This window comes from Hyperoodon ampullatus (genome assembly GCF_949752795.1).
Source record: "Hyperoodon ampullatus genome assembly, chromosome: 2".
NCBI classification, from domain to species: Eukaryota; Metazoa; Chordata; class Mammalia; order Artiodactyla; family Ziphiidae; genus Hyperoodon; species Hyperoodon ampullatus.
The window spans coordinates 9,526,106-9,553,124 of NC_136915.1; the positions used below are offsets into that span (position 1 = coordinate 9,526,106).

Below are 27,019 nucleotides of genomic sequence, written 5' to 3' on the forward strand. Positions count from 1 at the left end.
TCATTTTGAGACAGGCTGATCAAAATCAAATTGGAGGTAGATACGTTTTTTGAATTTGTCAGAGAGCACTTGTTGGTGAGATTTATTGCAGTGCCTTCTTCCCTCCCTGTGTTATAGCCACCTTGGAATAGTTCCTCTGATTTGGAAGAAAATGCCATCAGCACCACTATTTTCTGCATTTCAAGGTCAATGTTGAATGTGCTTTGTATCCGACAGTGATTTTCATTCATTCTGACCCTCAGTCACTGATAGGATGTCTCATGTTTCCAGAGTTATAAAAGAACCACCACAAGTTTTCTCTACAGGTGTAATTTTTTATGTATATAATATTCTTTTTAGACTAGAAGATCTTTGATCTTACTAAGTTGGCAAAAAGATGGTCAGAAGAGTTGAATCTTTTTTTTTTTAAATAAATTTATTTGTTTATTTTTGGCTGCATTGGGTCTTCGTTGCTGCGTGTGGGCTTTCTCTAGTTGCTGCGAGCGTGGGCTACTCTTCGTTGCGGTGTGTGGGCTTCTCATTGCGGTGGCTTCTCTTTGTTGCAGAGCATGGGCGCTAGGCGTGCGAGCTTCAGTAGTTGTGACACGTGAGCTCAGTAGTTGTGGCTCACGGGCTCTAGAGCGCAGGCTCAGTTGTTGTGGCGCACGGGCTTAGTTGCTCCATGGCATGTGGAATCTTCCCGGGCCAGGGCTCGAACCCATGTTCGAGCCCTGCATTGGTGGGCGGATTCTCAACCACTGCGCCACCAGGGAAGCCCAGAAGAGTTGAATCTTTAGCCCCTTATTCTTCCCATAATGTTTTGTCATGGGGCCCTGGGGAGAGTGTGGGTGGTCAGAGTGAAAGTGTGAAAAGCTGTACACACTCAGTCCTTGTTGAGCAGTGACATGAAAGTGTGCTGAGTGCAGAGCAGCGCACTGCTCGTACCAGGCTGGGGAAAGGCACAGACTGGAGGGCTCAGCCTGCAAGTCCACAGTCCCCTGGTGTCAGACGAGTTTTGATTCTGACTGTGCTAAGCGAGAGTGATGCCAAAGGGTAAGACGTGAGAGAGCGTGTGCACAGTGAATTGGTCCCTCTCACCCTGACCTTTTTGCACTTTGTGTGTGTTTATCAGCAAAAAGAAGTTGGCAGAGTCTCACAGTCTTCTGGACTCCAAACAGCATCTGCAGACAGAAGCGATCATTACCCTGGTAAATTGTCATACGTTCTTAAACTCATTCTTCTCAATGAGATGATTATAGATCAGTAGTCTTGGTCAGCAGAGAGGGAGTGTGTCCTGTCTTGTGCCCAGTGGTTTGCTGTGTGGATCCCTGTCTGACTTGGAGACTGCCTCATGCTCTCCCTCCACCCATGTGTGACTGGGGCAACTCTCAGGGCCTCCGGGTCCTGGGTTACGTGTTGGGAACGAGTCCAACAACCTGGTCTTGAGGAGTCCTGCTGACAATTAGTCAATCCTTATGAGGTTCTCTGTTTTATAAAATTTTCATAAATGAGAACTAATTGGAAAATAATTGAGAAAATGTCTTTTTTTCCCAGAAGTCCTTATCAGTTATCAAGAATAAGATGATTATTTTGCTGTGTTCCATTTTCTTTCTCTGGTTCTTTCCTTTAGCTGCAGACCCAGATGACCCATTTTTTGAGATGCTATATGAGAGAAATCCAGTGCACAGCCATTTTGAGAGGCGGCTGAATGTCAGCACGAGGCCCTTGAACATCATATATAATCCCCAGGCTATTAAAAAAGTAGCAGACTTTTTCTACAAGGGAAAGGTTCATACCTCAGGTTAACTTTTTTGTTTGTTTGCTCTTATGTGACTTTCTAAAGACATCTTTCTTGTCGTTTCTGGGACAAGGGTTATTATACATTCAGGTGACCTGGTAGTGGTAGAAAAGGCCTGTAGAGTAAGTGGATAGGGTTGTCCTTAGTTACTGAATCAAAGTGGATGTCCTTGGAAAGTTACTCTTCCAAGAAGAGTCAATAGCCTTCATATTTTCTCTTTGTTTGCCTTCACTTAGCATGCATTTAAAATACTTCCCATTCCACGAGGACAGTGATTTCCTTGGCTACCCAGGATATTTTAGGCCAGAGAATTTAGGAGGAATGTTCAGTTTCCTCCTAGATGACAGGATCAGTGGTTTGTTTTGCTTGTTTCATGCAGCATTAAGTATTCCAGGGTTCACCATTGCACTCTCCTGTGTCATCATTGATTTACTTAGGCCTTCCTTTGTTCCCAAAAAAGATTTGAGACAGTATGTGCAGAAGAAGCACTTCTGTTTGACAAGGAAGTCCGTAAAACAGTGGTACTTTCCTAAATGTATCCTGTCTCTCCCTCTTCATAACAGTTGTTTTAGTTTTTGGTCCAGTTTTTTGAGTCTTTTCATTTACACAGTGGCCATAAATATCTCGGCTTCATGGCTCTGTCACTGATAGAATGTAGAAGGCATATACTCCTTCTAAATTCCAATTGCTCTTTCAGTGTAATATCATGCTTTTAAGAATTTTGAAATATAGTTTGGAATCTTTCAGAAACTGGTTCTAGAAATTCTAGTAACTTAGGTATCCTTCCCTCACATACTGCCTTTCTCCACATGGTTGTTTTGAAAGGATGTGCCTTTCTCGCCCATCTTCGCCTCATTCCTGTTACCCTGTGTGGCACCAGGTCAGGCAGGAGTAAGGCACTGTTGTTGTACAGACTGTGTTCTAGCTTTGGTGGAAATCCCTGGTGAGAATAGATGTTTCAGTGCTTTCTTTCACCCAGCCGTTTGAAAATTCTGACTCTCCTGTATATTTCCCATCTTGCAGGTTTTGGTTATCAGTCTGAACTTGAGTTGAGAGTGGCTGAAGCTGCCCGAAGACAATATAACAGACTGAAGATGCAGACCAAGGCGGAAATCCGACAAACTCTTGATCGTTTGCTAGTGGGTGATTTCATTGTAAGTAGGCGTAATAAGTACTCTTTTTGGGGGGCAGGGAAGAGGAAGGCGTTTTTTTTCTAAGTTCTTTACCTACATAGATAGACATGCGTGTATCAGTTACACTGATTAAGTGAACTGAATCTAGGAAATACTTATCAGTTAGCAAAAAATAAAATCCCATGTCTTGTACAGTCAGGGTTTAATAAATAAAAACAAATGACTGAGACGAGATCATATTTCTTCCTTGTACCCATCTTGGAACTCTCGAGACTTGTCTTTGTAAATATTTTGTAAATATTTAACTTAAAAACACCCCCTTTCACGTACTGTTACCAGAAGAAAAACAATTGGAATGATGCCCCAGTTTTAATTCCTGGGAAGGATGGTCACTTTGTGATGCTAAGTGATCAGCTGACACGAGGATGCCATAGGTAGAAAGGGAGAGCCCAGAGCCATCTCAACAGTCCAGCAAAACTGGGTTTCTGAACATCAGACACACAAATAAACTCAAAGTGGATTAAAGACCTAAATGTAAGACTGGACACTATAAAACTCGTAGAGGAAAACATAGGCAGGACACTCTGACATAAATCGCAGCAATATCTTTTTTGATCTACCTCCTAGAGTAATGAAAATAAAAACAAAAATAAACAAATGGGACCTAATTAAACTAAAAAGCTTTGCACAGCAAAGGAAACCATAAACAAAACAAAAAGACAACCCACAGAATGGGAGAAAATATTTGTAAATGAAGTGAACAAGGGATTAATCTCCAAAATACACAAACAGCTCATGGAGTTCAATATCAAAGGAACAACCCAATCAAAAAATGGGTGGGAGATCTAAATAGACATTTCTCCTAAGAAGACATACAGATGGCCAAAAAGCACATGGAAAGATGCTCAACATCACTAATTATTAGAGAAATGCAAATCAAAACTACAGTGAGGGCTCACCTCACACCAGTCAGAGTGGCCACCATCAAAAAAGTCTACAAACAGTGCTGGAGAGGGTGTGGAGAAGAGGGAACCCTCCTACACTGTTGGTGGGAATGTAAATTGGTACAACCGTTATGGAGAACAGTATGGAGGTTCCTTAATAAACTAAGAATAGAGATGCCATATGATCCAGCAATACCACTCCTGGGCATATATCTGGAGAAAACCATAATTCGGAAAGATACGTGCACCCCAGTGTTCACTGCAGCGCTGTTTACAATAGTCACAGCATGGAAGCAACCTAAATGTCCATCGACAGAGGAGTGGATAAAGAAGATGTGGTACATATATACGATGGAATATTACTCAGCCATAAAAAAATGAAATAGTGCCATTTGCAGCAACGTGGATGGACCTAGAGATTGTCATACTGAGTGAAGTAAGACAAAGACAATTATATGATATCACTTATATGCGGAATCTAAAAAAATGGTACAAATGAACTTATTTACAAAACAGAAATAGAGTCACAGAATGTAGAAAACAAATATGGTTACCAGGGGGAAAAGGTAGGGGAGAGGGAGAAATTGGGAGATTGGGATTGACACATACACACTACTATATATAAAGTAGATAAATAAGACCTACTGTATAGCAGAGGGAACTCTACTCAGTACTCTGTAATGACGCATATGGGAAAAGAATCTGAAAAAGAGTGGATATATGTCTGTGTATAACTGATTCACTTTGCTATACACCTGAAACTAATACAATATTTTAAATCAACTATACTCCAATAAGAATTTTAAAATAAACCCAAAAAAACCAAAACAAGAAGATAACTGGGTTTCTGACCCTGTGGCCTGGAGGTGTGCTGCCGAGGTGCAGCAGTAGGTAGAGCAGTCAGTGTGGCTTCTTTGGACGGTGCAGAGCCAGCTGGGAGTGTAAGGCATGACATCAGTGTTCAGAGGGAAACGTTGAGGGGTAAGTAGTGTGGGGCAGAGAGTTTGTCCTGTGTTCTGTTTTTGCTAGTGTTTTGACACAAATTACATTTAGTACCTTCTGATGATCTTAGACCAAGAGGTTTCTTTTTGACCACATTTACATAAATCAGCTTTTACTACATATAATTTACTACATGTAGCTTTTACTACGTATAATTATATAAATTAGCTTTTTACTACATATAATTTTTTTTGATAGCATTTATATAAATTAGCTAATTTTAGTCACAGGGAAGAACTGTTAACAAATTCATGAATTGGTCTGTTTTTTATATTTCAAATGTCAAAGCTTATGTTTTTCACTAAGGTATTTTGGCCTGAAAGTTCATGGTTAGCAATATCCATGAATAACTAAAAATATTTGGATCTCTACTTTTTTTTTTTTCTTTTTTTTTGCGGTACACGGGCCCCCTCACCACCGTGGCCTCTCCCGCTTCGGAGCACAGGCTCCGGATGCGCAGGCCCAGCGGCCGTGGCTCACGGGCCCAGCCGCTCCGCGGCATGTGGGATCCTCTCTGACCGGGGCACGAACCCGTGTCCCTTGCATCGGCAGGCAGACTCTCAACCACTGCGCCACCAGGGAAGCACTGGATTTCTACTTTTATTTGAATTGTATAACTTCTACAGTACTTTAAAGTATTAAGTCCTATACATTTAGAAATCAGACCTTTCTTAAACCATTGATCATCAAAATCAAAGAGCAAACAACCCCCCAAACCAGTAATTTGTCAGTTTTTTTCTCCCACTTCAGACATTTGCCTGTGGTAATGTCTCAAATTGGTAAACATTTGGATCCACTTTTGTTTTAAACATTTTGCTTTAATATCAGAGACCGTTACGTCATCCTGTGACCCTAGTATGGCTTTCTGGAAGGCTTGAGCGCTAGCTGATAAAGCTGCCCACTGTCAGCAGTTGCAGTTCAAGGTTATTTAATTGTCATTTGTTTTGTTTTTACAGGAGGAGAGTAAACGGTGGAGTGTGCGACTAGACATTTCTGCCCCTCAGGTGATATTTCCTGATGATTTCAAATTCAGGAATCCCGTGTTGGTTGTTGTGGATCTAGGCAGAATGCTCTTGACCAATACCCAAGGTACAGTGAGTGTGAAGTAATGAAGACATGTCGTGGTAGATTGATGTGTCTCTGTGCTAAACCAAGTAAAGCTTAAAAAAAGGGGTATTTAACATTTTGTAACTCCAAAGTTCACTTGTTAACTTTTTAAATAATAACTTTATTGAGATACATTTGAAAATGTAGAATTCAGTTGTTTTTTGTAGTTGGTAAAATTGTGCAACTCTCACTGTTATCTAATTCCAGAATATTTTCATCATTCCCAAGAAGACAGTCTAAACCCATAAGCAGTTATTCTCCATTACCAGCTCTCCGAGCCCTTGCTAACCACCAATCTTTCTGTCCCTATGGATTTGCCTATTCTGAACAGCTCATGTGAATAGAGCCATATAATATGTGGTCTTTTATGTCTGACTTCTTTCACTTGGCATAGTGTTTTCAAGGTTTATCCATGTTGTAGCCTGTATCAATACTTCATTCCTATTTGTGACTAAATAATGTTCCCTTGTATAAATATACTGCATTTTATTTATCCATTCATCAGTTGGTGGACATTTGGGTTGTTTCCACTTTTTGGCTATTATGAATAGTGCTGGTATGAACATTCATGTATAGACTTTTGTGTAGACATATATTTTCAGTCTCTTGGGTTTGTTTCAGAATTGCTGGGTCATATGGCAACTCTGTGTTTAACATTTTGAGGAGCTGCCAGATTGTAAAATGGCTGCACCTTTTTACTGTCTCACCAGCATTGTACGAGAGTTCCAGTTTCTCTATATCCTTGTCAACGTTTGTTATTATCTGTCTTTTGGATTATAGCCATTTCTATGACTGTGTAGTAGTATCTCACTGTGGTTTTTATTTGTGTTTCTTGTGTAACGTTTTGTATTTTAATAAACATTATTTCTCAGTACATAATTTCAGGAATAGAGATTTAATCTATTTAGGGATATTAGGGACATACATAAAAAGGCTCCTGGAAGGTAATTTCATTACTATTATTAGATCCAAAAAATAGTCATTGTTTACCTTGAGATGGGAGGGAGGATTCATTGGATAAAAGAGATTGAGGAAGTTTATCAAACAATCTCAACCTTATCTTATTTTACTGAAAGACCAGAAGAGGAGAAGAAGAGGGTAGAGGATTTGAGCCGGAGTGGAAAAGTTTGGCCCTAAGGGCAATGTGAAAAGGGAATTGTATCTGAAGAAAAGGATTACACAACCACAGAAAGCACCTACTTGAATTTATAAAACACAAACATGGAATAGAGACATAGGTGACCAAACCCAGCGATGTGTTTTTGTTGTCTCGGCACTGCTTGGGTGCAGAAGAGAGGGGGGTTAAGAGTGTGAATTCTGGGGCTAGAACATGACATATTGAGCAGTTGCTGCTTGCCAAGCATTGATCTAGGCACTAGGGGTATTGTGTTGAGGAAGGTAGAGGAGACCTCTTCTTTTGGAACATTCTAGTCAGGGGAGGGGACAAAATGAACACACAGATGAATACAGGAAAAAGTAAACAAATATGGAGAGTGATGTAAGAGGGGTTGGTGATGGCAGCTCACGCAGTGCAGCTCATATTGGGGGTGGGGGGAGTTTCGGGCAGCAGGTTGTTGGTTTCTGCACCCTGACATACGTTCTTATGTTAGCAGGTCTCCATCTTTTCTTATGTTCGTACACTTTTACTCTTTGTGTTTTGATTTCCAGATTAATAGATAAGTTTATGCTGAATAAATGGTAAATACAGAATATTATGCTTGGAGTTTTCATCCATTTATTTTTTAAATTGGGGTGGTTGATTCTCTACTTTTCTTAATTCTTACATTAAAGGGAAGAGGAAGGAAAAAGCAGACATATACTTTGCATCTTCTCTTTTTTCATCTGCAGATGACTCCAAGAGCAAGAGTGGGGACGGGTCAGCATCTGAAGAGACTCAGTTTAGTGATGACGAGTATAAGACCCCTCTTGCCACACCTCCTAACACCCCACCTCCCGAGACAAGCAGCAGTAACAGGGAGAAAACACCTCCATTTTCTGGAGTTGAATTCAGTGAAGAGCAGCTTCAAGCACATTTAATGAGCACGAAGATGTACGAGAGGTACTCTCTGTCCTTTCTGGACCTCCAGATCATGGTTGGACGAGTGAAGGACAACTGGAAGCACGTCCAGGATATTGATGTGGGGCCAACCCATGTGGTCGAGAAATTCAATGTTCACCTACAGTTAGAGCGCCGATTGATTTATACTTCAGATCCCAAGTACCCCGGAGCCGTGCTATCAGGCAACCTACCAGACCTAAAGATCCACATCAATGAAGATAAAATATCTGCTCTAAAGAATTGCTTTGCTCTCCTGACCACCCCAGAAATGAAGACTTTTGACACTCAGATTAAAGAGAAGATTTTTCCCCAAGGGGGACAGCGGGGAAGTTTGCAAGACTCGGTGATGAATTTAACCCAGAGCATCGTGATGTTGGAGCAGCATACCCGGGAGGTTCTGGTGGAGTCACAGCTCCTCCTGGCTGAATTTAAAGTGAACTGTATGCAGCTTGGTGTTGAGAGCAACGGCCGGTACATTTCTGTGCTCAAGGTATTTGGTACCAATGCTCACTTTGTGAAGAGGCCTTATGATGCTGAAGTCTCCCTCACTGTTCATGGTTTGCTGCTGGTGGACACCATGCAGACATATGGTGCTGATTTTGACCTTTTGATGGCCTCTCATAAGAACTTGAGCTTTGATATCCCAACAGGAAGCCTCCGGGATAGCAGAGCCCAGTCTCCTGTCTCTGGATCCAATGTGGCCCACCTCACTAATGTTGCCACACTGAACGACCCATCAGCCACTGGTGTTTCTCTTGACAGAATTCTCACCAAAGAACAAGAGTCCCTCATAAAACTGGAGTATCAGTTTGTGAGTTCAGAGTGCCCATCGATGAATTTGGACAGCACTCTTCAGGTGATTTCATTACAGGTGAATAATTTGGATATCATCCTAAATCCAGAGACAATTGTGGAGCTGATTGGTTTTCTTCAAAAATCCTTTCCCAAGGAAAAAGATGATTTGAGTCCTCAACCTTTAAAGACTGATTTTGAAAGAAGCTTTAGGGAACAAGGAACTTACCAATCTACATATGAACAAAACACCGAGGTTGCAGTGGAAATCCACAGACTTAACCTGCTGCTCCTTCGGACAGTGGGAATGGCAAATGGAGAGAAATATGGCAGAAAAATTGCAACAGCAAGTATAGGTGGCACCAAAGTTAACGTCTCCATGGGCAGCACATTTGACATGAACGGTTCTCTTGGCTGTTTGCAGCTTATGGATTTGACACAGGAGAATGTTAAGAACCAATATGTTGTCAGCATTGGGAATTCCATAGGCTATGAAAATATCATCAGTGATATTGGCTACTTTGAATCTGTATTTGTCAGAATGGAAGATGCAGCCCTCACTGAAGCTCTGAGTTTCACCTTTGTTGAGAAATTTAAACAGGAATGTTTTCTCAACCTCAAGATGGCTTCCTTGCATTACAACCACTCCGCTAAATTTTTGAAGGAGTTGACATTGTCCATGGATGAGCTGGAAGAAAATTTTCGAAATATGCTGAAAATTGCAGCCACCAAAGTCACCACAGTCCTAGCCACCAAGACGGCCGAGTACAGTGAGATGGTATCACTCTTTGAAACTCCAAGGAAGGCCCGGGAATCCTTTATCTTAGAAGAAAATGAAACATATGGGTTTGGCCTAGGTGCATCTCATTCCGACACTGTAAAGCTAATCTTGAACATAGACATTGAATCACCAGTTGTTTCTATCCCTCGGAAGCCTGGGAGTCCTGAGTTGTTGGTAGGACACTTGGGACGGATATTCATCCAGAATTTTGTGGCAGGAGATGATGAATCCAGAAGTGACCGTCTGCAAGTGGAAATCAAAGACATTAAATTGTATTCTTTGAATTGCACCCAGTTGGCAGGCAGAGAGGGTCCTGGGCCTGAAGTGAGCCGGGCGTTTTGCCCTCCTTCTGGGTCTGCCAGTGCCAATAGTCAGGAGGAAGCTCATTTCACCCGACATGATTTCTTTGAATCTTTGCATAGAGGTCAAGGTGAGGAGTGTGTATCTTTTGTCTCATTTTATTTAAAGATTCCAAACCCAGCTCATGTAGATATTACTTGGCTTAAAATAACTACAAAAACCTTTCTTTTTGAATTATCCCCAGTTAATATTTAAGAAATCAAAATAGAATTTTAATAGAATGCTTCATATTAGGTTGGTATGTGTGCAACTTTTTCCATTGATTACCATATTTGGCAAAATAAGATTTTTTTTTTTAAGTGGACGCCTTGGGTGAGTGTTCATTCACAGGGATTCAGTGGGTGGATTCTGTTAGAGTATTATGTAATTTGGTCAAATGCATCTGATTTTTTTCATTCCTAAGCTGTAGATCTTTCCTAGTTAAATATCGTAGTCTAAGGCAGCTGGAGGGATTGACAGAAATAGAATATGAAACTTAGTTTCTGGATGTTACGTTCTCCTTTGAGTATCCTGCCATCTTCTGTAATGGTTTGGTCCAGGGTTCTAGGAATAAAATGCCAGTTTGTGTTCTCCATCTGATCTGCTAAATCTGAACAGTTCAATCTATTAGTCTTGGCATCCACAGAAATCAGGTAAGCCCTAGATGGCCTTATTGATTGGTGAAGAAATTAATGCCTTTGGGAACGTCTCTTGTGGTTCTCAGCGGTGTTCACTGATTGATTTACATACTTACCAAAAGATTGCTTTCTCTGCTTGGGTTAGCAGTTGTTTACTTAGAACCTTACATTGTCTGTGATTCTGACTGAGGTCCAATAAGAGGGATCAATCTAAAGCTGGACATGGATGAGCAATTTGGTTTGGAAAATGCCAGCTTGGGAGGTTAAGAGAAGCTTAACATGGACCCTGGCCTGGGTTAACGTTCACTGCACCATATTTTGAAGCCACCAAGTGGAGCATGTCATGAAAATAACTGTTACTTTTTGTGTATAAATTTATCTTATACCTCTGCTTGCTATGAGTTTTGGTCTTGGGATAATTACCAAAGTTTGTATTCAGTCATAGACCCTAGGTGCCAGGCTAACCTGCCCTCCTGGTCTAGGAGCAACTCCTGGGCTTTGTTCTATACACTCTCTACTTAATCGGCAGTAACGCAGTAAATATGAACGTTTCCAGTCTGTTATTTCCTCTCTCTTATGCCAGCTTTTCACATCCTGAACAACACGACCATTCAGTTTAAGCTGGAGAAGATCCCTATAGAGAGAGAATCTGAATTGACTTTCTCCCTTAGTCCAGATGACCTGGGAACTTCTAGCATCATGAAGATCGAAGGAAAATTTGTCAATCCGGTGCAGGTAAACACGTTATTGATTTTTATGTCAGGACAGTTGAAGTTATGTAATTATTTTACATTTATATTATATATGTATGTTATATTTATATTTTGTATATATAAAATGTTGGAAGGAAAATATATAAATTCAAAGAGAGATTATTCATATTATTGTCAGTAACTTCTTCCAATGAACCATGGAATCCTTTTATCATGTCCTTCTATCACTGGGGACTCAGTCTTGTTAGCCTTCTTCGTGTGGAGGAGGGGCAAATTATATAGAGGAAGAGGGCAAATCCTTAATTCCATTGCCATTAAGAAACGAGGAAAATTATTGCTTAAAAAGTCAGAGTCTTCTCTTTCCCAGAAGGATATAATTCTTGTCACACTTCTGACATACTTGGCCCAGCCTGTAAAACAATCTGATTATCTGAGCTGTTGACAGATCCTTTCAAGGGAGAATTAGTCTTGCCCCTCATTGAAATGAAATGGTCTGGCGGGTGTGTGTGTGTGTGTGTGTGTGTGTGTGTACACGTACATCTGTCATCGTGTGTGTGTGTGTACGTACATCTGTCATCCTTTTTCCTTCGAAAGTGTCATTTTTCCTGCTTTCACAGGCATGAGAGCAAAAAGCATAACATTATAAAACAGCAAGGACAGGCAGGATCTTAGGACAGTGGACCCTGGCCTGGGGCAGTATTTGGTCACTAGTCTGTCTGGCAGTTGCTCTGGAGTAACCCAGGAGTGCTGTTAACAGAACATACATACTTTTTTGACATCAGTGGTTCCTGGATATGGGTCTCTGGGTGAGAGAACTTTCCCCAAAGCTTTTCCTTTTTGGCTTCTAGGGTTTTTCCTTTTTCTCTTTTAAACTTTTGCCTCATCATTGGTGGTTACTTAGGATGAATTTTTCAGCTTAAATATAGCACATAATGTGAATTCTGTTGGATTATATTGACTTATTATTCTTATGGTTACCATCGACTTACTGTTGTTTTTGATGAAAATCTTAAAAAATTATTTTAAATCTTTAAATTATGTAATAATTTATTTAGTAGTTTAAATAATGAGAAAATATTTTATTATGAAAGATTTTAAAAATAGACAAAAGTAGAATTGTCTAATAAACCTCATATACCCATCACTCAGATTCAGCAGTTACCAAGATTTTGCCACATGTGTCTCGTCCATTCTTTTTTTCCTTTGGGGAAATATTTTAAGGCAAATCCCAGACCTCATGCCATTTTTAACCCTATATATTTGGAATGTATCACTACAAACTATGTGCATTTAAAAAAATAACTATAATGGTATTACCATGCCTTACAAAATTAATGAAGATTCCTTGGTGTCATCTGAATTTTAATCCATTTTCAGATTTCAGAGACATTTTCGATTGTTTCAAAAATGTCTTTTCACTTTTGGTTTGTTTGAATCAGGATCCAGACGAGGCCTGTACATTGCATTTGGATGGTACAACTTGTGGGTCTCTATTCATTTAGTTTCCCTCTCATTTTTTCCCCCCATGACATTATTTTGTTGGGAAAACTAGGTCAGTTGTCCTGCGCAATGTCCCACAGTCTGGATTTGGCTGTTAGTTTGTGGTGTCACTGAACTTGTCCCCCCCATTTTCTGTAAATTGTAAGTTAACTCTGCAGGTTTAACTGGATTCAGGCTTTTTTTTTTTTTTTTTTTGGCCAGAACACTTCAAAGGTGATGCAGTGTACTTTATGTTATGTTATATCAGGAGGCACATAATGTCTGACTGACATCAGTGATGCCAAAACTGTTGCTTGTGTTCAGGTGGCAGGAACCTGATCCCTCCATTGTAAAATTCCCTGTCAGTCACTCGTGTAAGGTCTTATTCCACTGGTAACTGTGGTGGGATACGTTATTTATTTAGGGGTTACAAAATGATCACCTTCTAATTCTATTTTTTCTATATCTGTTTGGAATGCCTCTGTTAAAAAAATTGTCCTTAAGTAAATAAAAAACTTCCCTGAAAACAGTTTTATTAAGAAAGTGTAATTAAAAACAAAGTAAGGGAGTAACAAGTAATCATGGATCTTCATCATTATCATTATTATCATTAAAAAGTACTGTTTGATCAGCTGTACTAAACTTAGGTTGTTATACTAATTGGTGATGATCAGCGAGTTTTAGAACCATGAGTCTTGTTTCTCAATCCTAAGGTATGACCATGTTAGACTTTTGGCAGTATTCCCTTCAATTTTTGAGGTTGTTTTTGGGGGTTAGAAAGAGTGTTTTGCTGATGCAGGCCTACAGTTAATAGCACTTATTGAATATTTATTGTGTGTAGATTATTCTGTGAGGTATTGGGAGGGCCTTGTGAATAGATATGGGTCACAGAGAGGTAAGGACAGAAAAGAAACAAAAGAGATAGTCCTTGCTATCACTTAAGTTAAAACTTCTCGGGGAAAGCCATAAAAAATTTGTGGGCAGTGCATCTGAGTGCAGTTGATGACAGTAGCAGAATAACTGAATTTTTCTCTTCGAATACAGGTGGTGTTAGCAAAGCACGTATATGAGCAGGTTTTACAAACTCTGGACAATCTCGTGTACAGTGAAGACCTGAATAAGCTTCCAGTCAGTGCCACCGCCTCACCTTGCCCTAACTCTCCTCTGCCTTCCCTCGGTACCTGTGGAGAACCTTCCGTTGAAAGGAAGGAGAACGGATTGTTCAGCCACTGCAGCCTTTCTAACTCTTCTCAAAAGTCCTTGTCTTTTAAGGAAGTCAGATCTTTTACCCAGATTCAAGCCAACTTCTGTATATCAGAGCTTCAAGTTCAGCTAAGTGGAGATCTGACTTTGGGGGCGCAAGGTCTTGTGAGCTTAAAATTTCAGGATTTTGAGGTGGAATTCAGTAAAGACCATCCTCAGACTTTATCCATTCAGATTGCCCTGCGCTCTCTGCTGATGGAAGACTTATTGGAGAGAAATCCAGATTCCAAATATAAGAACCTGATGGTGTCTCGGGGAGCCCCTAAGCCATCTAGTTTAGCACAAAAAGAGTATCTCTCTCAGTCTTGCCCTTCTGTGTCCAACGTGGAGTATCCAGATATGCCTCGGTCTCTCCCTTCCCACATGGAAGAAGCTCCTAATGTCTTTCAGCTGTATCAGAGACCCATTTCAGCCTCCCGGAAGAAGCAAAAGGAAGTCCAAGACAAGGACTGTCCCTTGACCCCACCTCCTTCTCCAACAGTAGAGGAGCCCAAGATACTTGCTGGAAGGAGTAAATTTGATGATTCCTTGGTCCATATCAATATATTCTTGGTGGATAAGAAGCATCCAGAATTCTCTTCCAGTTATAATCGAGTTAACCGGAGCATTGATGTTGATTTTAACTGCTTGGATGTGCTGATCACACTGCAGACCTGGGTCATGATACTAGATTTTTTTGGAATTGGCTCCACTGCAGACAACCATGCAGTGAAGGTGCCGCCTGAGGACATTCTACAAAACGTGAAGTCAGAGTCAAGCGCTTTAATAGAGTCTGAACTTCAGGATCCAGTTAACACCAAACTGGATCTCAAGGTATCAGTCCTCTTTGGCTCCCATAGGTTCTAAGAATGAACGTGGGCTTTTTTACTTAAATGCTGTCATTGTACATTTACTCTAGAAAATTCTTATTGGCAGGGGAACTATATGGTCTTCTGGATGTCTGTTACAAAAGGGTAGACATTCGTATTTTAGAAAAGGTTTTAGCATTAATCCCATCTGGAGGCAGGGGCAATAAATGGTTTCAGTAACTTCTTGTCTTTCCTTTGGGCTGTATAGTTCATTGGAATTACTTAGCTTCTCTAAGCCTCCGTTTCCTCATCTTCCATCATCTCACTGTGATAACTAAATGAGGGAGTTACGTAAAGCACCTGGCAACATGTCCACTACATAGTAGCTACTTTAAAATGTGCCTATTGTCATCATCTCCCTCTCACTCAGAACATTACTGGCTTTTATTGAGAGCAACAGTACAGGTGTTAAAAATGAAGTCTCGAATGTCAGATTTGCCTGGATTTGAATCCTGGCATTTTTGTTGTAACCATACAGCTGTGTGGCTGGGGAAAAATTATTTAGCCTCTTTCTCCTTCAGGTTTTTCATCAATAAACGTAGGGTGTTTAATGGTGCCTATGTCATTGGGTTGTGAGGATTCAATGAGATGATGTAGGTAAGGCCCTCCTCACGTGTGGGGCAGAAATGATCATTCAGTGAATGGTACTTCCCCCCACCTTTTCCTTCCATGCAGTTGTCTTGTAGAAACTGGGTTAGTGTCCCCTAGAGTGTCCCGCATTCTGGATTTGTCTCTTTGTGTCCTTATGGTACCATTTGACTTCTTTTATCCTCTAATTTTAGAAATGGAAGCTAGCTCTAGAGACTTGGTCAGGTTCAGGTTCGACTTTCTGGTGAGCGCCCTTCAGAGGTGGTGCCGAATGCTTCCTGCTGAGTTACACCGGGAGGTCTGCAACATCCGGTGGTCCCACTTTTAGTGACTCTAAGATCCATGCTAAGAGTGGGCTCAGGTGGTGATAGCTGGATTCCTCCAAGCAGAGCATTTTTAGGCCCATTACATACGTTATTTTGGTGATTAAGCGGCTAGAGGTGTTTCTACTTCCCCCTTCGTGATGGTCTCATTCCCTCGAGCTCCTTCTGTTGTCCATGTCTAAAAGCTACTGCAAGGGGACCTCTGTGGTGCTGGAGTGGCCCCCCAGGGTCATTGCTCCATCTGTAATAATTCCCTCCTTTTTTCTCTGCCTTCCCCTACACATGATATTTCTCCTTCCTTTCCTTCTATTATTTTCTTTCTTTTTCCATTTTTTCCCATTCATCAGACATGTACCGAGCACCTACCTTGTGGTAGGCATGAAAGATAAAGGGCTGAGTACCGCTGGGCTCTGCCACTTGGGAGCAGAGTGTGTGAATGGGGGTTTGATCTGTTCTCCGTCCCCTCTTCTCTCCTTCCTTCTCTTCAATCAGGGCCTCACCCCAGTGATAACACTCAGAGGTACCTGCCTCAATAAATCATAGACATAGAGTCCTTTTTGAGGTTAAAATGACAGTATTACAATACAGTATTTCTTTGTTTCAGAGAATGCTGTTCCCAAGACAGGATTTTGGTTTTCTTCTATTTATAGTCGTCTCTGGGAAAGAAAATCTTGGACTGTAGTTCCTAAGTGAAGTCCCAGTTGGTCACCATGGGCTTCTATTAAATACTTGTCCAAAGATGTTAAACATTAAGTGTATTTATCATTTTGCCTTGACAGATTTCGTAGGGTGGACTTTACTTAATGGATCTGTGTGAGTGATTACAGAATAGTGCGATGTTAGAGATGAATGCAAAAAGGGGAAAAATTGTTTTATAATGTAAAACATTTCACTAACAAAGAATAGACGAGGCCAAAAAACCCCACAAAAACCTGAAAACTAAAAATGCCAAGAAACAACAACAACAAAAAAGAAAAAAAGACAAAAGAAAAAAAAATTGAAGAAAACAAAAAAGAGTAGACGGGGCAGCCATAGAGAAGGCACCACAGAACCTGGGTTTTAGATTGCCCAGTGGTGTTCCTTTCTTATCAGCTCTCTCCTCTTATTATGGTTTGGCTGACGAAGAAAAGCTGAAATGAAGATGGCATCAGTCAAATAAAAGCTTTATCTTCAAATTTCCCGAGACTTGCAGCATCTTTCTCGATGCTGTTTGCCTGAAAGTTGCCTTTTTTCTCCTCAGTAATATTTGCCTTGCTTTACCTCCTGTGTTCTTAGGTTCATTCACTGTCTCTCGTGCTGAATAAGACCACCAGTGAGCTTGCTAAAGCAAATGTGTCCAAATTAGTGGCACACCTGGAAATGATTGGTAAGTGGGGAAAATCAGACTTGCAAAATCCGGGAAGAGTTTGAACATCCTGCTTACAAATCTAACTGTCCTCACTGGCTAAGGTGTGGCTCAGTGGCTTGGTTGTGGTTACTAGCCTACCCATGATTTGTGGTGGTGGTGCCCCAATACTGGTCTGTGGATCAGAATCATCTGGGTAGCTCGTTAGAAATGCACGTGTCGGCACAACTCCTTCCCCATCCCAGGAATCTGATTCTTTAGGTTGGGATGGGGTCCTGACATCTATCTGTGTTTTAAACAGACTATCTGGGTGACTATGTAATTTCTTTATCTAAAATTAGGACATTTTTGAGAGTGAAAGGGGGCATTATTCATAATTACAGCTGGGGAACAGGCATATAACAGGGCCGTCTCTGGGAAACCAGGGCACGTGTTCAGTCTGTTGCCATGCATAGGGAGAGCCACCAGTAGGGGGTGGTTTAGGGCAGGGGGATATTGTAGCAAAGCTGGCATTCTTTCTAATGGGACTCCATAGGTTGAAATTCCTAGTAGCACACAAGAGAGGAACTATATCAAGTTCTAAATCAGAGGGATCTACAGTGTGCATAAAATACCACTCCTTTTTTAAGCAACTGGTAATGAAATAAGGAAGATTACAAAGCTCCAGTGTTGATTCTGTAGTAAAATAAGAATGTCTTTCGGGGACGGGATGAACTAAAATTGAGGTTTCATGCTTGGTATAAATTAATTTATAAAAGGTTCCTAGAAGAGATGGGTCTTTAGAATTGGGAGAAGCTTGTGTATTTTTGTTCGAGGACATTAGGGGTCAAAAATAAGTATGTGTCTTCAGTTCATTGGGCGCAGAACTAGCCTGACAAATATATACACCTCAGTCATTGTTCTGTAATGCTAATTATGATGATAAAGTTTGTTTCACAGAAGGAGCAGTTCAGAATATTCCTTTTCAGTATCCACACCATGTTAAGAATGATTCATATGGGTTTGTGCCCCAGGTGTACATTTCAACATTTCTTCTTTCTTTTACCCACCTTCCAGGGGCTTTACTTGTGTAATGTCAGAGTAGTTTCAAATCTGTGTCTCCAGTGTCTGTCTCATTAATTTTGCCTTTTAATTAAATCACACTAAAACCCATTTTTTAATGCTCGATTAACATATCTCTGACACTTCCTCCTTTATTCTTTTTTTTTTTTTTTTTTTTTTTGTGGTACGTGGGCCTCTCACTGTTGTGGCCTCTCCCGTTGCGGAGCACAGGCTCCAGACGCGCAGGCTCAGCGGCCATGGCTCATGGGCCCAGCCGCTCCGCGGCATGTGGTATCTTCCCGGACTGGGGCACGAACCCACGTCCCCTGCATTGGCAGGCGGACTCTCAACCACTGCGCCACCAGGGAAGCCCCTCCTTTATTCTTTTGTCCGTAGTACAAAATAGACCTTATGATATTTCACTAATTCTAATTAGTGGTCTTATCTTGGAAGAGATCACATTTTAATCTGTATTTGTAAATGTTTTATCCTTTAAATTGTGTATGCATTTAATTTTTTTCCCCTTGTAAGTGTTAAAGTGTGATGCTGCAGTATTATTTCAGTCCCTTTGGACTTCTGCATTGAGACTATTTGCAATAGTACATAAAATATTTTTCTGGGTGTATAGGAATATGAAAATTTTCTGTTGACATTTTGTTTTATTAAATGGTGTAAAGTCTGAAGCATGTGTGTATCAATTTTTGTTTCAGGCAAATTTAAGGTGTGTGACAGAAAAAAGATACATAAGAATGTGTTCTAATTTTTAACATTCCTAGAAGGAGACCTGGCCTTACAGGGAAGCATTGGGAGCCTGTCTCTGAGTGACCTTACATCCCATGGAGAGTTCTATAGAGAACGGTTCACTACAAGTGGGGAAGAAGCACTCATCTTCCAGACTTTCAAGTAAAAATACTGATCTTTTCTCACTTAACATTTTGTCATAATTGCTTGTTGTTTCAAATTCTTGTCAGCTAAACAATGAAGAAAAGTTTTAAAAAATCGTAACATCTTACATAAAATTGATTTGATCTAGTTATGGGGAATCTTGATTATTAAAATGGATCTGCATTGAAGTGGACTACTCAGGCTTAATAAATAAATGGGGTATGATTGAAATAATTGTGATTATTATTACAGTCTGGTTTCACACCAACTTGTTATGTGACTTTGAGCAAGTCACTTAATCTCCATGCATCAGTTTTTCTATTGAAATATTGAGGGGACTATGTTGGATCGGTTTCCATCTAGCTCTGAATGTTCTGGAATGATATCAGCCTGAGAAAGTTGTTGAAGATACGGGTTTTAAATTACTTTATGCATTTTTCCCAGTACAAGCACAATCTATATTGAATTTTAGAACTTAGAAGGCATTTTTAGCCTGTGTAGTTATTAAAGAATGGTTTTCTCAGAAAGCAGAAAGATTAAAAGGCTGGTTTTTCAACCTCTCAGGGAGCTGTTAGAAAATATAGGTATCCAGCTCTGCCCCCAAATATTCTGGTCTGTGGTAGTATTCCTTTTTTTTTTAAACTTGCCAAAGTGATTTAAAAAAATTTTTTGGCCACGCCGCACAGCATGTGGGATCTTAATTCCCTGACCAGGGATCAAACCCGCTCCCCCTGCGTTGGAAGCATGGAGTCTTAACCACTGGACCACCAGGGAAGTCCTGCCAGAGTGATTTCGTTGTTCAACCAGAGTTGAGAAAAATGGTCCCTAAAGATGTCTGAGAACTTTTTCTTACCTTTCCAGAGGAAGTATATCATACTGTTCTGCAAATTTAGATTGATTTGTTTGCACTGTTATCTACCACAGTGGCATGGTCTCTAATAAATGAGATAATTAATGTAAAGCTCTTAACTCTCTGCCTGACACAAAATAGGTGCTCACCTAATACGAGTTTGTTTCCCCAGTGACGGTGTCCTGTATAATAATTTATTGTTATGGCATCATGTTCCATTAAATTTAAAACCATTTGTAAAAGTTTTCTAATTTATCTGTGAATGTAGATGCTAAAACTCTTTAGCTTGCATTTCACTGAAGTAAAAAGAAGACTTCTTTCAGCTTCCAGAAGACAGATTGCCCCAGAAACTTTGGTTCTGTTGCCTAATTTTCTTCACCAATTGTTTTGTGGTCTTATTTTTATTACCTTTCAAGCCCATATTGTCACAGTCTTTGCTAGAAGAGTGAGCAGGAATAGTCACTTCTCCTTAAAGGCAGGGAAAAAGAGCCTCAGGGGAAAGGTCTGAACCACAGGTGGCTTCTGAGTGAGTTCTGGAGTCATGAGCGGGTTCAGCGCCCGGAGCTGTCCCCCTGTTCATAGCCCTGGCCATCACGCCAGGCTTTTATTTAACATGCTCAACACATGGCGGGAGCTTAGAAAGGAAGTAATTATTGGAGTTTGCTTTCTGAAACTTGATTGGTGGATTTCCATTTTAATAAAGCTGTTTTCTAGGGAAACCCCTAAGTCAGCCCAAGTTTTCTTCAAATACTAATTTGCATCTTGCTGCTGTCTGACTCACATTTTTGCCCTTCCTCCTAGATACGGCCGGCCCGACCCGCTGCTCCGGAGGGAGTACGACATTCGAGTGAGCCTCCAGATGGCCTCCGTGCAGTATGTGCACACCCAGCGCTTCCAGGCAGAGGTGGTGGCCTTCATCCAACACTTCACTCAGCTGCAGGACGTGTTAGGGCGCCAGCGAGCTGCTATTGAGGGGCAGACGGTAGGTAGTGTCATTGATCCAAGATGCTTTTCCAGTTTGACTGATCAGTAGAACTTTTAAATCTCTAGAGGTAAATCTGGAAAATTTCACTGAAAAAGGTGAAGGTAATTAGGTAATCTTAAGCTTACTACTGTCTTCCAGGCAGCTGATTATCTACAGAAATCTTACTGTAATCGGAGAGCTTATATTCCTTATTCATCATATAGTGTTTTAATTTCCTTTAAAGTTTAGCTTTAGCTTGCTCTAAAAAAGATAAAGTTTATGGATAACACTTATGACTTCAGGTCCCTTTTAGAACTTCAGTGGGGTTACTTCTCCTGGAAAGTGGTCCCAAAGAACATATCTATTATATTATAGAAAGAGGATTTTTTTCAAATATAGTTCTCCAACTTCTTAGTTCATGGCTCCCTTTAATGTCTTGGAATTTTTTCCGTGATACATCCTAGGCCAAAAGAAACACCTAATGGTCTTTCCATTTCCAAAGTAATGAAGTCTAAACAACTTAATAAGTATATATGTCCAACAGCTTAGTAGCTGTTAGAAAAAAAAACACGTAAGTGAAAAATGAGATTTTTATTTCATTTTTAAATAACCGTAATTCCTTCCTAGTAGGATGTATGTGCCTCTTGGGCACTGAACAGTTTCTCACACTTGGAATCAGGTTGAACATCACAGCCCTCATTTCCTTTTCCACATTTATTTTCTCATGGTACTTGCTTTTTATAGCAGCAACTGCTTAAGACCCAGCTTTGCAAAGGTGTGACATCATTGAAAGGAATGTAACATGATCTAACATTGAGTGTAAACCATCTCAAGTTAGTAGTTTGTGCAGTGTCTAACAGATGATGTGTTTCCCTCAAAGATTTAAAATGTCCTGGCAGTGCACCTGTGAGTGTGAGGCAGCCTCCTGTGGTGTCTTGGCACACAGGTCGGGAACCACAGAAAACAATTACAATGTAGTTCTTTGTAAAACTTGTTATTTATTTATTTTTAAGCTTTATTAGGTAAAAGATTAAAATTTAAGTCTTTACAGTGGCAACACTTAAAAATTTTATGTTTTAGTTTAAATTAAAAATTTTTGAATATGTTGTATATTGTTTTAGTACAGAATCAAAGTAAAAAAGGACACTTGGAGAAAAGTCTCTTTCTCAATTACGTTTCCTCAGCCACCCAATTTCTGTCCTTGGCAACAACCAATGTTACTGGTTTCCTGTGTATGTTATAGAGAAGGTATTTGTTTTTAAATATAAAAGTACAATCAAATTATAGGGAATCTGGAAAAAATAACAGTTTTCTAGCACCATAGGTACGTTTTATGTTCATCTTTTTTCCCTATACATGTTTCCATGGTTATAATTATGGAGTATGTAACCTTTTTTTCTCTCTTTAGAAACTTAAAAAGAACAATTTAGTATTTGATACATATAAAGAATATCTGTAGCATATATATAAATTACAAAGTGTGATAATAGAAGGAACATCTATGAACCCACCACCAAAATAAAAATTAAAACATTACTAAGGCTTGCATGTGGTCCTTGCCTATCTCATTCTTTTAATGCCTCAGGTAACCCCTCTCCTGATTTTTGGGTCAACTAGTCCCTTTAAAATTAAAAGAAAACTTTGTATACAGTATCTTTTGTTTTGCTTGTTTGACCTTTATAAAAAGGGCATTAAATTTGCTTGTGTCCGTTTGCTAATTGTCTCCCAGCCCTAATTCCTGCATCCTGGTAGCCACTGGCCAACTTGCTATTACAACAGAATACAGCCATGTTCATTCGTTTCCTTATTGTCTGTGGATGCTTTTATAGTTTTCTTGATTTGCTCCAGTATCTTATGGATTTTGTATCTATGCCCCTGAGGGATATTAGTTTGTTGTTTTCTTTTCTTAAAAAGGAAAGAATGCCTTTTTTCTGGTTTTGGTAACTGGTCAGTGCTGTCCTTGTAGTATGAATTGGGAAGTGTTCCCTATTCTATTTTCAGAATAGTTTGTGTAGAATTGACATTATTTCTTCCTTTATATATTCTGGATATAAGACTTTTGATATATGTATTACAGATATTTTCTCCTAGTCTATAGGTTTTTTTCCCATTTTCTTTTTTTTTTAATTTTTGGCTGCGCTGGGTCTTAGTTGTAGCACGCAGGATCTTCGTTGTGGCATGCAGGATCTTTGTTTTAGTTGTGGCATGTGGGCGTCTTAGTTGCAGCATGCGGACTTCTTAGTTGCAACATGCGAACTCTTAATTGCGGCATGCATGCGGGATCTAGTTCCCCGGCCAGGGGTCGAACCCAGGCCCTGTGCATTGGGAGCATGGAGCCTTACCCACTGGACCTTTTCCCATTTTCTTAATACTATTTTTTGAAAAGCAGGAGTCTTTCATTTTTTTTTAAATTTCTCTTTTTAAATTTATTTATTTATTTTTTGGCCGCATTGGGTCTTTGTTGCTGTGCACAGGCTTTCTCTAGCTGCGGCGAATGGGGGCTACGCTTTGTTGCGGTACACGGGCTTCTCATTGCAGTGGCTTTTCTTGTTGCAGAGCATGGGCTCTAGGCACACGGGCTTCAGTAGTTGTGGCATGCAGGCTTCAGTAGTTGTGGCTCACGGGCTCTAGAGCACAGGCTCAGTAGTTGCGGTGCACGGGTTTAGTTGCTCCGCGGCATGTGGGATCTTCCCGGAGCAGGGCTCGAACCCGTGTTCCCTTCATTGGCAGGCGGATTCTTAACCACTGCACCACCAGGGAAGTCCCAGAAGTCTTTCATTTTGATGAAGTCCAATTTTTTTCTTTTAGGTTAGTGCTCTGTGTTTTGTGAAAGAACTCTGCTTACCACTAGGTGGCAAAAAATTTCTCCTATTTCCTCTTTTAGAAGTGTTATAATTTTAGACCTCTTCCATTTTGAGTTAATTTTTGTGTATATTGTGAAGTAAGGGTTGAGATTTTTTTCCCATATCCGTATTCAGACTATTCTTTTCCCATTGAATTACCTTGACACTTCTGTTGAGAATGTATGCGTGTATTTCTTTATTCTCTATTCTGTTCCACTGATTTATATTTAATTGTTTACCACCCTGTCTTGATTGCTCTTGCTTTATGATATGTCTTGAAATCAGATAGTGTAAGCCCTCCAACTTCTGTTTCAAAGATGTGTTGGCTATTATAGGTCCTTTGTTTTTCTCCATAAATTTTAGAATCAGGTTGTCTGTTTCTACAATAAAGTCAGCTAGGATTTGATTGGGATTGCCTTGAATCCATGTATCTGGAGAATTGACGTCTTAACAATATTGAGTCTTCGGATCCTTGAGTATGGTATATCCCTCCATTTAATTAGATCTTCAGTTTCTCTCAGCAGTGTTTCATAGTTTTGGGTATACCGTTCTTACACATCTTTTGTTAAGTTTATCCCTAGGTGTTTCACAATTCTGATGCTATTGTAAATTGTATCAATTAAAAATTTCAATGTACACTTGTTTATTGAAAGTTTAAGAAATATAATTGACTCATATACTGACATGTTGACCTCATATCCTACAATCTTGCTGAACTTACTTATTGTAGTTCCTTTAGATTCTTTAGGGTTTTCTACATAGATTATTATGTTGTCTGTGAATAAGAGAGTTTTCTTTTTTCCTTTCCAACCTGTATACCTTTTTGTGTGGACTAGGACTTCCACTACAATGTTGAATAGAAGTGGTGAGAGTGGGTATCCATGCTTTGTTCCTTATCTTAGAGGGGAAACATTGTCTTTCACAGATGTTACATATATGATGTTAGCTCTAGATAGTTTGCATGTGTTTTTAAGTTATCTGTCTACTTCATCTGAATTGTCAGTTTGTTGGCATGAACTTGTTCATAGGTTCCCACATCTTTTTAATATTTTTAAGTTCTCTAGCAATGTCCCTGACTCTTCCCTGATAGGGGTGATTTTTGTTTCCTTCCTTTTTTCTTGATTAATATAGGTAGAGTTTTATACTTTCAATCAACTTATGGAGGCCTGTGTTAGGCCCATGCATACTGTTAACAAGCATGCCGTGTGCACTTGAAAAGAATGTAAAATGGTTGTTGGGTAGAGTGTTCTAGAAATATTTAATTGATTTTTCTCTGTTGTTTATCTGTTTTCTAAATAACTGGTTTCTGCTCTTTATTACTGTCTTCCTTCTCCTTACTTAGGTTTATTTTGCTTTTCTACCTTCTTAAGCTGGAAGCTTTATTGATTTTAAATCTTTAATATAGAATAAATATTTAATGCTAAACATTTTTCTTTAAGTACCTTTCTAAGTGCATTCCATGAATTTTAATGTGCTGTGTTTTCTTTATCAGTAAGGTCAAAATATTTTTTTAATTTCTCTTGTGATTTCTTCTGTGACACATGGGTTATTTAGAAGTGTATAGTCTAATTTCCAGATATTTGGGGATTTTCCATTATCTTCTTGTTACTGATTTCTAATTTAACTCCTTGGTGTTCATAGAATATATTCTGTGTGATTTTAATTGTTTTAGATTTAGAAATTCATGAAACTTTTGGAAACTTGAGGTTATTTGATTATAAAATTAGGGAATTAATTGAACCTCTAATCCAATTTTCCTTCTTCTTTCAGGTGAGAGATCAAGCCCAGCGTTGTTCACGGGTTCTCCTGGATATTGAGGCTGGTGCTCCTGTTCTGCTTATCCCAGAAAGTTCCAGATCAAATAATCTGATTGTAGCGAATTTGGGGAAGTTGAAAGTCAAGAACAAGTTTCTCTTTGCTGGTATTCCTGGGACCTTTACCTTACAAGATAAGGTGAGCAGTCAGCACCCATTCCCTTCTCAGTTCACCTGGCATTGGAATGCCAATCGAAAAATTCAGATGCTGCCATAAGAAGATTCCTAACCACTGTTACTTTTGTAGTATATGTGGCTTGAAGAATATTTTTTTGGACATTTTATTAACATTTCAATTAACCTTTCATAGAGGTAGTGTAAATTACAACTTTTACTAACTGTATGTAGTAACTTATTTTAGCAAACAAATCAACAGAACCATCTTTATAATACTTTCCTCATAGACTGAACTTATAGTAATCAACTTTTTATACTATGTGGCTTTTTTCAGAAGACATGATTTGGCCCAAGGCTTATCTGAAGCCATTTAAAAATACCTTAATAATTAAATCGTACGGAGTATACTGCTTTACAGTTTAAAAGTACGTTAGCACTTATTTCTTATAACATGTTTGGAGGTAATTGGGATGAGGATTGGTGCTTTCGTTTTACATTTGGAAAAGCTAGGACTCATTGAGATACATGATGAAAATGGGAAACCCTAGTAAATCACAGACTTAGCACTGATAGGACCTTGGAGGTGGTCCCACCCATTTTTGCAGTTGAGGAGACGAGTAACTTGCTGGAATTAGAGACTGTCTTATGTTCTAGGCGTGTGTGTGTGTGTGTATGTGTGTTTTAATATTTATTTATTTATTTTGGCTGCACTGGGTTTTAGTTGTGGCACGTGGGATCTTCGTTGTGGCATGTAGGATCTTTAGTTGCAGCATGCGGACTTCTTAGTTGCGGCATGAGGACTCTAGTTGTGGCATGCATGCAGGATCTAGTTCCCTGACCAGGGATTCAAATCTGGGCCCCTTGCAGTGGGAGCACGGAGTCTTACCCACTGGACCACCAGGGAAGTCCCTGTAGATGTGTTGTTTTTTTTTTTTTGCGGTACGCGGGCCTCTCACTGTTGTGGCCTCTCCCGTTGCGGAGCACAGGCTCCGGATGCGCAGGCTCAGCGGCCATGGCTCACGGGCCCAGCCGCTCCGCGGCATGTGGGATCTTCCTGGACTGGGGCACGAAGTCGTGTCCCCTGCATCGGCAGGCGGACTCTCAACCACTGCGCCACCAGGGAAGCCCAGGATCCGTGCTTTTAACAAATATATTTCATTACCACAGGAATTGAAATATTGGTTTGGCTGATGAAACTTGATTGGAGTATGGGACCACGATCAAGCCATCATTACTTGCTCACTTCTCAATCCGAGGTGGTATTTTGATGGACTGAGTAGGCACTAGCAAGCTTTATGAATAAACACCTAGTTTTCACCTGCAGGCTGCCGAGAGCCACAGGATTAGAGACAACCACTCAGTAGAAAAAACATG

The 27,019-nt window shown here is 40.0% G+C and overlaps 1 protein-coding gene across 3 annotated transcripts in view; it reads left to right on the forward strand.

The window, feature by feature from the left end:
• Positions 1-27,019, forward strand: part of VPS13D (vacuolar protein sorting 13 homolog D) — a gene marked incomplete at its 5' end in the record, with an annotated part of 242,440 nt that overhangs the window by 22,533 nt on the left and 192,888 nt on the right. For all 3 annotated transcript variants that reach the window (XM_079697300.1, XM_079697301.1, XM_079697302.1), the window contains 11 exons: positions 1,112-1,187; positions 1,610-1,780; positions 2,801-2,931; positions 5,813-5,945; positions 7,812-10,025; positions 11,156-11,307; positions 13,809-14,840; positions 17,062-17,152; positions 18,949-19,075; positions 20,709-20,889; positions 25,485-25,667. In XM_079697300.1, coding sequence (XP_079553426.1) covers positions 1,112-1,187; positions 1,610-1,780; positions 2,801-2,931; positions 5,813-5,945; positions 7,812-10,025; positions 11,156-11,307; positions 13,809-14,840; positions 17,062-17,152; positions 18,949-19,075; positions 20,709-20,889; positions 25,485-25,667 — 4,491 coding nt within the window. The remainder of the gene's footprint in view (positions 1-1,111; positions 1,188-1,609; positions 1,781-2,800; positions 2,932-5,812; positions 5,946-7,811; positions 10,026-11,155; positions 11,308-13,808; positions 14,841-17,061; positions 17,153-18,948; positions 19,076-20,708; positions 20,890-25,484; positions 25,668-27,019) is intronic.